At 39.9% G+C, this 12,138-nt stretch overlaps 1 protein-coding gene across 1 annotated transcript in view; it reads left to right on the forward strand.

Annotated features, from left to right (window-relative positions):
- Positions 1-12,138, forward strand: part of IGF2R (insulin like growth factor 2 receptor) — a 2,372,344-nt gene that overhangs the window by 354,429 nt on the left and 2,005,777 nt on the right. The window contains exon 5 of the mRNA XM_044074918.1: positions 11,946-12,078. Coding sequence (XP_043930853.1) covers positions 11,946-12,078 — 133 coding nt within the window. The remainder of the gene's footprint in view (positions 1-11,945; positions 12,079-12,138) is intronic.

A 12,138-nucleotide genomic window follows, 5' to 3' on the forward strand; every position in this document is an offset into this window, starting at 1 on the left:
GCCGAAATTTATGGGGGTGGGGGTGGGACAAAAGCCCCAAAACCAGGGACACATTTTAAACATTGCTTGTACAATGTTGGAAAGTTGCTAGAATAAAATGCTGTGTTACCACCATACATTTCACTGCCACGTCTTTAACCCAGAGGACCCTGTGCAAAACAGTCAGAAAAACATACCACTATGCCAAATCAGCTGTTTTGTGAAAGAGAGGAAGACAAACTTAAATGGCTACCATTTGGTGAATTCACTTCTCACCATAGCTGTCAACCTCTTGGCACAAAACACCTGAACAAAGCCAATAATGGGGGAATGCAGCCCGCAAACATATTCAGTGAATTCAGTTCTCACCATAGCTCTCAACCTCTTAGCAAAAAACATGTGGACAAAGCCAGTAATGGGGGGAATACAGCCCCCAAACATTCAATGAATTCAGTTCTCACCATAGATAGCTCTCAACCTTAGCACAAAATACGTGGACAAAGCCAATAAGGGGGGAATACAGTCTCAAAAATAGGGACAAATTTCAAATATCCATGTTATAAACTTCGACATCTGCTAGAATAAACAGTTTTGTGTTACCATGTACTTTCTGAAGAATATGAAGTCTGAAATTCAAATGCCTGTTATTTTTAAACATTTAACCAGGAAACTAGTCTGACTTGGAACAAAAGACAATTTTCAGCAGAGCAGGGAGAAACTCCAGACACATCTTTGTAAGATGGGAGGACATGCAGTCTCCACGCAGAAGGCACCCCAGCCAAGAATCAAACCAGAGAACCTGTAGCTGTCAGGCAGCAATGCTGCCAGTGCACCACTGCACTACAAACTTTGCAATCCAATGAAAAATGTAGATACAGAAACCACAGATTTTATGAGGAACAGAACAAATATGAGGCAAAAATCTGCTAATTTTTTTAGAAATGGTGGTGGATAGGGAATTCAGGTCCTTGCCACCTGCATCCAAGGTACAGGGTTCATGCCTGAGTATCTGTACCCACCACCATTTGTTCTCTCTAGCCACCAGTATATAGCAAGTGGGGCATTTTACACACACACACACACACACACACACACACACACACACGCACACGCACACACACACACACACACACACACATCTGAAGCCACTTCATCCAACAGAATCCATCTGCACGACGCCTATCCAGCCAGCGAAGCTACATAATCCATCCAGCCAGCAGCGACCAACAGAATCCATCTGCACGACGCCCACGGGAGCTGAGAGAGAGTTCTCAGCTCACTCCTCATTGGCCCTGTCTGCAAGGGAAGCAGTCCGGAGCTCCTCTGCTCTGTGCGGTCGTCAACCACACAGATTCCTGGGTATCCTACAGCACAGGTTGCCGGGTACCTCTTTCTCTGCATCCGGACTGCCTTTAAAGGCAGTCTGAGTGGATTCTTTGTTTTTCTAGGTGGGAGGGCTGCAGACCGGCAGTCCGATAGCGCGAGCCACCCCTGTTTGTCATCATTGCTGTTTTGTCTCACTCTGTCTGTTAAGCCGTTTACTCATCATCTTAGGTCAAGAATTCAGGAAGACTCCAATAAAATCACTCATGGTATATCTCATCATTTTGTGGGTATTCTAAAATTCTGTAACTAACCAGGTAAACACCTGAAACAGCAGCTGTAAGTCATTAAAACCTTTTCAGATAACATGGAAATGTAATCTGGTCTCGACAAATGTGCAAAAGGAACATTTGAGAGGGGAAAACTGAAGAATTATGAAAATGTAAAATTGGGGAGGAATGTGATGTAAATGATTTGAAACAAGGAGTCTAAAAATATCTTAGAATAGATGAAGGGGTAGTGATGTAGTTTGGAACAAATGAGAACAAAGCTCAGTAAGGAATGTCTTAAAAGGCTGAAAACTCCTTTGACATCAAGGAATAAAATTCAAGCTGTAAATCAACTTGCACTTCCTCTTTTAAGTTACAGCTTTGGGGTGATTCATTATCTATGGAAAGTGCTGGATAAGCTAAATAAGAAAATAAGAACATTGTTTCATGCCTGTCAAATGATGTACAAAAAACAGTGTTTGCCAATATTGTATATCCCTCAGGCTGAATGAGGCATGGACCTCCTTAAAGTTAACTGTACATGTAGGTCAGTGATTGTGGGATTGCATACATATTTATTAACATCATCAAATCTAAACATATTTAAAGTTCTAAAACATGAACAAAATGAGTCTAAGGTGACCTGTAGGAAACGAGCAGGCATGGAAATCTGACCAAACATGGATAAAAATCAGGTGGCAACAGAAAGTGCAAGAAAACAAAAGAACGAATACAAAGAACAGGATCAGAAAAAAGATAAATGGAAAGACCGCTATTACAGTAAGAAATGAAGACGTGTACTAGAACCGCTGCATGTTGACCAAGAGCGGACATGTGAATAGCTCAGGTGAAGTGAATTTAAACCAAAAGATGAAAGGTTAGCATGGTCAGCCTGAGATAGTGCATTATATACTAGATGGTTCGCAAAATCCATAGAAGGGGTAGGAGATAACACGCAAACGTAGGTTTTGTGGTACAGAACTAGAAACGGTTACGCACCTCACTGGAGACTGTGATACGCTTATGGCTGAAGGTTGTATACTGAAAAACATTTAAAATGTGACAATGTTGTTACGCTGGAGACTTGGTAAACATTCCAGCACAGGGGCAGCTGAGGTACAGTGGAAGCATGAACCACAAAGCATTGTTGGAAATAAAGCAGTGATTATGTAGGATCAGCTCATACTTGCAGCTATGAAGGTAAAAGCAAACAGACCAGATATTGCTGTTAAAAAAGATAGAAATAGCATTGATTACTGAAATTGCTACACCCAGTGACTCTTACGAACTGAAAGACATAAGTTTGTAAAATGTCAAGGCTTGCAAGCAGATGCTAGAGCAATGTGGAGTAAGAATACACCGTTCCAATTATAGTAGATGCAACTGGACTAATAAAAAAGAATCTTCAAATGTATCTAAATATGCTGCCAATAAAAGTAACCCCTCATGAACTGAAAACAAGGCAAATCTGAATAAATTGCTGGTACTAAGAGGATCACTCATATCTGTCAAAACCTAAAACCAAACTGATTTCATAAACTTTAATTATGATCTGGCATAGGAATGGAGTTTATTCCTATCAAGGCATGAAAAAAATCTAAGCATTTGGAGAAGTGAAACCAAAAGATGCTTTTATATTTCTAAGTAGCTAAGCCGTATGAGGAAAACATAGATTAGCAAGTTCATGTTAAGTACTTGGGCAGAACATTGCTGTATGAATTTTAATAAAACAAAAGTGAATGAAAACAGTTGACCTCTAAGGTTAATGGTAGTATGCAATGCCTGAATCAGAGGAAGCGTGGGCATCTACTGCTCTAAGTACAGAAAGATACTGAATGTGTATTTATATCAATAAATAAAGAGATGTGCTGTGGTCATGAAGTACTAAACATTGTTAGTTTATTTGTTAGAAAAAGCATACTGCAGGCTAGGTTGTGTTGCACTTGATATGACTGGGGCTGGTTATCCATTATCTTTAATGCATTTGCATTTTGCATGATGTTCTTCGTCTTCCCTTGCTGCAGTCCTGACTATTGGGGTATAGTCCGCGTCCCAGTCGGCCCGAATACCAGAGTATAAGGCTGACGTCGGTCATGGCGCCTTAGACTGGCGTCAGTACGTCAGGGTACTAATGCGCATGACCAACGTCATTTCCTCAGTCTTTTTTGCCGCATGGTCCGATGCAGAAGCAATTTTGCGAGTGCAGGTTGGCGTTCTGAGATTTTCCGAAACCGGAGTTTCAGACCGAGTACAGAGTTGGCTAAGTAACCCGTTGAACATTTTGGTTTTTCTTGCCTCAGTATATTACGGATGTCAGAAAAAGTGAATAACTGTATTTCTTGTGGGAAGCAGATACCGCATAGGGATTATCATACATTGTGTATACCTTGTTTAGGGCCTGAGCACGACGTTGTTGGTTGCCGCTCTTGTGCTAGATTTAATAAGCGCACTATTAAGAGGAGGCTTGATTGTGCTAGGTTAGTGTTTGGGAAGCGTTGCAATTATACTATGCCGCCGGATGCTCCGGCGCCTGCTTCATCTAAGAAGCGCAAGGACAAAACAGTGAAGTCTAGGGGTGAGGAACCGGCAGTCCCGGACGCCGGTCCTTTAGAAGGCTCAGGGAGCCAGAGGTTTTGCCAGGAGTCTCTATGGAGTCTCAGGCAGATACTTTACTGTTACAGGATGTGCCCTCTCAGGAACTAGGCCACCCTGACGGCCGTTGTCAGGTAACTGTTCTTCCCTCTCTTCCCAAGGTAGTTAGGGCCTCTCCTTCTGTTTCCAGAGCTTCTTTAGAGGAAGGCCAAGTTCAGCTTCTGTAGGGGCTTCTCCTAGCATTTCGGGCTCTGTGCCTAAGAAACATATGCTTAAAATGGCTGAAGATTTGATTACTCTGATTAGAGGTTCTATGCCCCCACCTGATAAGAGGCCTAGGGTGGAACAGGAGTTTGATAGTTTTGAACAGTGTTCACAGGCTTCAGAGTCTTCTGTGGAAGACTTGCAAGAGTTCCTGCTTATTCTGATTCTGATGTGGATGATTCCACTCCTTCAGCTTCTCCTCCTGAGGATTTTTCATTTTCAGAGACTCTTCACTCCATGAGGGAGCACTTTAAATGGGAAGGCCAAGATTACTCTGACTCCAGAAAAAGGCTTAGGGAATTCTTGTTTTTGCCTCAGCATAGGCCCTTAGCTATTCCTCCTGTGTTGAATGTGGTGGAGGATGTTTATGCAGAGGCTTCTCTGAACCCTGATTCCTTGCCTCCTGCTCCTGTTAAGCCTGATAGGTATTATAGGGTGCCCGAAGCTCATAAGTATTTGTTTAAGAGTCCCAGGGCGGACCCAGAAACTGTTTCTCAGGGGCCTAAAGGTGTTAAAGCTTCTGTTGTTAAAAATCCTGTACCCTCTGATAAAGAGGCAAGGGCTTTGGATAGGTGGGGTAAGAAAGTATATACTTCTTCCACTCTAGCCGTGCTGAGCGTTGAATTGTCAATTTCATATGCTGAAATATCAGAATTATCTCCTTTCACAATTGAAATCTAAGGTGGATGCTTTGGCGGAAGGTATTGAGTGTAAAGAATTGCTGGATTTGGTTCATGTGTCTGAACAAGTGGGTAAGCATTCTTTGCAGTGTGGTTTTGATGCTGTTCAGGCCTCCTCGAGGGTGGCTGCTACTAGTTCTGTTCTTCGCAGACATGCATGGTTGAAGGATCAGAATTTAGCTGAGCATGTTAAGACCAGGATTTTGGATGCTCCTTTACAGTCTGATGTGTTGTTTGGACCGCCTGTGGAAGCAGTTTTAAAGAAAATGGAGGACAAAGCTAAGTTTATGCAGACTGTTAAAGATTTTTGCAGGTGCAACCTCAGTTTAGTAGAAATTGGCCTGCTAAGGGGTGGACATATCCTGCTTATGGTTCCCAGTCTAGGGGTAGATCTAGGCGTGGTAGGGGCAGGGCTCAAGGTTCTTTAGGCCTAGATCAGACAGTTCACCTGCTCAGACTTCTGGTGAGGGCAGGGTCAGTCCTTTCGTAAGCAGACCCAATGACCTGCCTTTTCAGCTGCCAGTGGACTCTCGTCTGGCAGCTCCTTTGGGAGGAAGATTGTCTCTTTTCAAAGAAAATTGGGATTTAATCACTCAAGACAGATGGGTGCTGGATATCATTCATCACGGTACAGATTTTATTTCCACACAATGCCCCTTTCAAAGGCATGCCAGATGTTCCTCCTCCACAAAGAAAAGAGGCTCTCAAGCAAGTTTCTCAGTTACTCCAGATAGGGGCTATTCAGCCAGTCCCTGTGTCAGAAAGGGGTTTCGGATTTTATTCTCGCCTGTTCCTAGTACCAAAGAAGGGGAACACGTGGAGACCAATTTTGGATTTATCTATCCTCAACACTTATCTGGACATTCCCAAGTTCAAGATGTTGACGTTACAGCAACTGTTACCTCTGCTGGGCAAGGATCACTGGATGGTAACTTTGGATCTCAAGGAAGCTTACCTTCATGTGCCCATAAGGCTAAGTTGCAGAAAGTATCTGCGGTTTCGAACTGGAGATTTTCATTATCAGTTCTCTGCATTGCCCTTTGGCTTATCTACTGTTTCAGAGTATTCACAAAGGTTCTGGCTCCAGTGATAGCTTACTTCAGGCTTCAAGGCATTCAAATTTATCCTTACTTGGACGACTGCCTGATTCTGGCTCAAGAAAAAGAACACCTTCTACAGCATCTGGAATATGTCATAGCAGTGCTAAGATGCCTAGGTATTCTGTGAACGAAATAAAGTCCAGTCTAGTACCCTCTCAAGACATGTGCTTTCTGGGTGTGAGACTGAATACAGCAGCCCAGATGGCCTTTTTAACCCGGACAAACAAAAGAGTCTGTCACTTTACTTCCATCAACTATCTCATCAGTCCGTATGACTGCAAGGACAGTCCTTCAAGCATTAGGGTTCATGGCATCTTGTATTCTGGTGCTTCCCAATGCCAAACTGCATATGAGGAAGCTGCAATGGTATCTCAAAAATGTATGGACACAGCACTGCCAAGATTTGGACACTGTCATTCAAATAATACCTTGCCTTCAAAAGGAATTCTTGTGGTGGGCTCAGGAATGTCACCTAAACAAGGGACTCTCTGTGACCCGGCCAGAGGCGAGTCAGATTTTAACGACAGATGCCTCGGACACTGCTTGGGGAGCTCATCTAAATGGAAAGTGGATACAAGACAAGTGGCCTGCCAGACTACAGCATCTACATATCAACATGAAGGAGATGTTAGCAGTCCAGTTTGCATTGATGGCGTTCAAGGAGTTACTTCTTCCAGGGCAGGAATGTGATGTAAATGACTTGAAACAAGGAGTCTAAAAATATCTTAGAATAGATGAAGGGGTAGTGATGTAGTTTGGAACAAATGAGAACAAAGCTCAGTAAGGAATGTCTTAAAAGGCTGAAAACTCCTTTGACATCAAGGAATAAAATTCAAGCTGTAAATCAACTTGCACTTCCTCTTTTAAGTTACAGCTTTGGGGTGATTCATTATCTATGGAAAGTGCTGGATAAGCTAAATAAGAAAATAAGAACATTGTTTCATGCCTGTCAAATGATGTACAAAAAACAGTGTTTGCCAATATTGTATATCCCTCAGGCTGAATGAGGCATGGACCTCCTTAAAGTTAACTGTACATGTAGGTCAGTGATTGTGGGATTGCATACATATTTATTAACATCATCAAATCTAAACATATTTAAAGTTCTAAAACATGAACAAAATGAGTCTAAGGTGACCTGTAGGAAACGAGCAGGCATGGAAATCTGACCAAACATGGATAAAAATCAGGTGGCAACAGAAAGTGCAAGAAAACAAAAGAATGAATACAAAGAACAGCATCAGAAAAAAGATAAATGGAAAGACCGCTATTACAGTAAGAAATGAAGACGTGTACTAGAACCGCTGCATGTTGACCAAGAGCGGACATGTGAATAGCTCAGGTGAAGTGAATTTAAACCAAAAGATGAAAGGTTAGCATGGTCAGCCTGAGATAGTGCATTATATACTAGATGGTTCGCAAAATCCATAGAAGGGGTAGGAGATAACACGCAAACGTAGGTTTTGTGGTACAGAACTAGAAACGGTTACGCACCTCACTGGAGACTGTGATACGCTTATGGCTGAAGGTTGTATACTGAAAAACATTTAAAATGTGACAATGTTGTTACGCTGGAGACTTGGTAAACATTCCAGCACAGGGGCAGCTGAGGTACAGTGGAAGCATGAACCACAAAGCATTGTTGGAAATAAAGCAGTGATTATGTAGGATCAGCTCATACTTGCAGCTATGAAGGTAAAAGCAAACAGACCAGATATTGCTGTTAAAAAGATAGAAATAGCATTGATTACTGAAATTGCTACACCCAGTGACTCTTACGAACTGAAAGACATAAGTTTGTAAAATGTCAAGGCTTGCAAGCAGATGCTAGAGCAATGTGGAGTAAGAATACACCGTTCCAATTATAGTAGATGCAACTGGACTAATAAAAAAGAATCTTCAAATGTATCTAAATATGCTGCCAATAAAAGTAACCCCTCATGAACTGAAAACAAGGCAAATCTGAATAAATTGCTGGTACTAAGAGGATCACTCATATCTGTCAAAACCTAAAACCAAACTGATTTCATAAACTTTAATTATGATCTGGCATAGGAATGGAGTTTATTCCTATCAAGGCATGAAAAAAATCTAAGCATTTGGAGAAGTGAAACCAAAAGATGCTTTTATATTTCTAAGTAGCTAAGCCGTATGAGGAAAACATAGATTAGCAAGTTCATGTTAAGTACTTGGGCAGAACATTGCTGTATGAATTTTAATAAAACAAAAGTGAATGAAAACAGTTGACCTCTAAGGTTAATGGTAGTATGCAATGCCTGAATCAGAGGAAGCGTGGGCATCTACTGCTCTAAGTACAGAAAGATACTGAATGTGTATTTATATCAATAAATAAAGAGATGTGCTGTGGTCATGAAGTACTAAACATTGTTAGTTTATTTGTTAGAAAAAGCATACTGCAGGCTAGGTTGTGTTGCACTTGATATGACTGGGGCTGGTTATCCATTATCTTTAATGCATTTGCATTTTGCATGTTCTTTAAGTAGTGGGTAACTGGCTTCAAAAAGAAATAATATCCCACTTGCTTTTTTTTTTTTTTTTCTGGAGATAGTGTTCTGTAAATGGGTACCACATTTGGAAATTTTTTTCAGCAGTTTCATTGAGACTTCGGGAATTAAAATGGTGACAGTTGTCACTGTTGTTGGACATAATGGAATACAATGTGAAACTAACTGTAAGCAGAAAAAGTGATGCCAGTAAGTTTGTAGACCCATTGGTAGTAGAGGGACAGATTACCTATGAAGTAAGAAGTCTGCTGTTTTCTGTGATAAGAAGTCTAGATGCTTTATAGTTCTTTCATGGGGGTGGTGTATTTTACCAGCCATCCAATTAGTATGAAAATGAAAGTTTCAGAATGGAGCCATCCAAACATGCTGAAACTTAAAACTGGATGCTTGTGCTTTTTAAAATTAGAATCTGATATAACTAAGAGTGTTATTGAGGTAACTTGTGTTTTGTACCAAAAGGGAGGGCTTTTGTTTTAATTTCTTTCTACTCTTGTACCTTATCCCCACCCTCTTCTAAACTTTCTCAGACCATACCTGGTCATTTCCATGGTTTTCATTCCATAATTTTCTAAGTTCCTTCCCTTAGTATCCCCTATCACCTAATACTTTCTTCTTGGTCTTTGCTCCTTTATCAGTGCACCCTCTTTTCCTTCCCTGTACCTTACTTTTTATTTCTGCATTTCCTGGGAAGCTACTCTAAACCTTCCAGGCCATAGTTTGATTCACACTTATTATTATTATTATTATTATTATTATTATTATTATTATTATTATTAGTGTCCTTACTGAGTGTGAATGCAAGGGGTTTCTCAAGTCTTTTTTTTCTTATTTTATACATTTGATACTATTTTTTAAACTCTGTGAAGTTTCCTTACATATCTACTAATTATTACCTTCTACGATGACTTACGCAATATTTTTATGTATGTAACCTACATATAGTTAGTAGCAGTCAAATATATGTTGATATAGTAAGTCATCCCATGTTTTAAACCTCATGTGGATCTGCACTGCAGACTGTAGTAAGACTGTATACAGTTCTGTCTGTAAATTCACATTTTTATGCAGCATGATGTAACTGATGTTTGTCTTAAATGTGCTGTTTATTTGTCTTAGCATTACAGTTGCAGCTGTGTTGTCTGTTAGCAGTAGTCATTGGTAGAAATGCAATCATTTATTAAAACGTATTACTACATTTAATAAATTCTGTGCTAGTGCTGTTTACTTATATTGCATGTTTACAGACTATAAACTCTCACTCAGTATTGCATAACTGTATGTTATTAATTTCTGTTGGTTATAGTGAAGCATTTCTCCTTAGCACGCTGCTTAAAATGTGCTGTTTCTAGTTAGGGCTCCTTAACAAATACAAGTAAGTAAATAGACTGTGTTGATAAAAAACATGTGTGGAGTACGACAAATGCCAGGTTTGTGGAATTGTTGGAATGAGGGCTGCTGAATGGTGATTTCACCTTTACCTTGAGCTAAAAGGAAACTGTTGTACGAGTTAAGCCTGATAACCTACAGCTCTGAGCTAATGTGTGGAGAAGAGAGGAGGGATCTCAGATGGATTGTGAGGACTTTTGCCTGAATGAGTACGAGAGGAGTATGATTTAGGAAAGCAAGTTTTCCTGGTTTATTCAGACTTAAAGATCTTTGCTTTTGAGTAGTGAGCAAATCAAGTTTAGGGAGCTATATCGAACAGAAGTTAAGAACTGGTAGAGGAGGATCAAAAACTGGTTTAGGTATGCAAAAATACTTCTCTGTGGGTTAAGGTCCATTCATTTGATGGTAGGGTCCATAACTGAAAGTAGACTAGTTTGGGTACTATATCATTTTCTGAGGTTATTTTGCTTAGGTGATGAGAGCTTATTTTGTAACATAATCATTAGTATGTGTTCATTTTTCAGATATTTTGCATGGAATTATTAATTTGACAAGTGGTTCCTTTGGTCGTTGCATTTTGATTAGTTGAATAACTGGATTTTTTCACTGTTAATAGGTATCATTTCTTTGAAAGTCAATAGACATGTTTATAAAGCGAAATGTACTGGTGAATAGGAAGCTGTATATTAGAAAACAGGTTAGTTTTGAATATTTGTAATGAACGGAGCTCACTAACCCCTCAGATTCTGCTGCAGATATATTTTTTTCTGTAACAGAAATCTGAATTAGCCAGTCTGATTTAATTTGCAAGTTGCATGGATGGAGTGGGTTTTTTTATTACTTCAGAGAAGAAAATGCCCAGTAGATATGCTGTTTCCTTGAATCAAGCTAGAGTTTTTTGATATTTGACTTGCAGCCTATAACTTCTCCATTTTCTTCACAGACTTGCTTCAAGTTGCTTAAAAGTGTTATTTCTAAAATGAAAATCTTTGATTTATACAAGCATCCTGCAATCTCCTTTTAGGTAATGGTCTTTATTGCCATTTCATTTTGAAATTCTTTGAAGCATGTTCCTGGCTTTTGTTATTGCATTTATTTCCCTTGTGAGGCAAGAGGGAGGTATTCCTCTTACTCATCTCTTAGTTACTGGAAAAGCCTATTCTGTATGCTATATAGAATGTCTGTAAAAGCATTTAAGGATTAGGTGACCTGTGAATGTGATACAGGTTGTTCTAGTTAATGTGGTGCAGTGCGACAGAGTTTTGTGCGTTCAACTATTATGTTCATATAGAAAGATGAAATGGGAACAAAAGAAATGATTCAAAACACAAAACCAAAGTCCAGCTGCAGTAGCACATCACAACTATAACCTGACATAGGAAAGGAAAGTGCATACACAAGTTCCTTTAAAAACTAGAGCTGAAAGAAACTGCTATTTTAATTACAAGATTTAAAGGCAAAGACTGTGATCTAGGTCCTGGAGCACATGGCTAAGTAAACAGGTGCATGCTTTAACTTGGACTCAAACCTAGACTGTCCAGATCGCTCTTCTGGCTGCTTTCAGCTGAAGTATCATGTCTCGATTATACATAGTCGATACACATAGAAAGACTAGAATTAGTTTTGCTAGAGACAGTAAAGTCCTGTGCTTTTTGCTGCAGTCCTGTTGTGAACTGACTGGTTTTGAAACTCAAGTCAGAATTCACTGCAGAAGTTTCCTCGTTTACTACTGGGGAAATTATACAGAGCAGAGCAGAATAAACGTATTTGTACTGAATGTTTGTTCTTCGATTTTCACTTATACTGATCCCATCACTTTTTTTCTAGGTGCCATGTTATGCATTTGACACAAGTGGAAAGAAGCATGATTTAAATCCTCTTATCAAGATTTCTGGTGCTTACTTGGTGGATGACTCCAACAGTGATGTGGATTTATACATCAATGTTTGTAGAACTATAGGTCAGTCCATTTGGTTCTCTACATAAATTTTGCAGCTGAATGTAATGAACAGTAACATTC

This window comes from Protopterus annectens, chromosome 1.part0 (genome assembly GCF_019279795.1).
Source record: "Protopterus annectens isolate FY-2018-M chromosome 1.part0, PAN1.0, whole genome shotgun sequence".
NCBI lineage: Eukaryota > Metazoa > Chordata > Ceratodontiformes > Protopteridae > Protopterus > Protopterus annectens.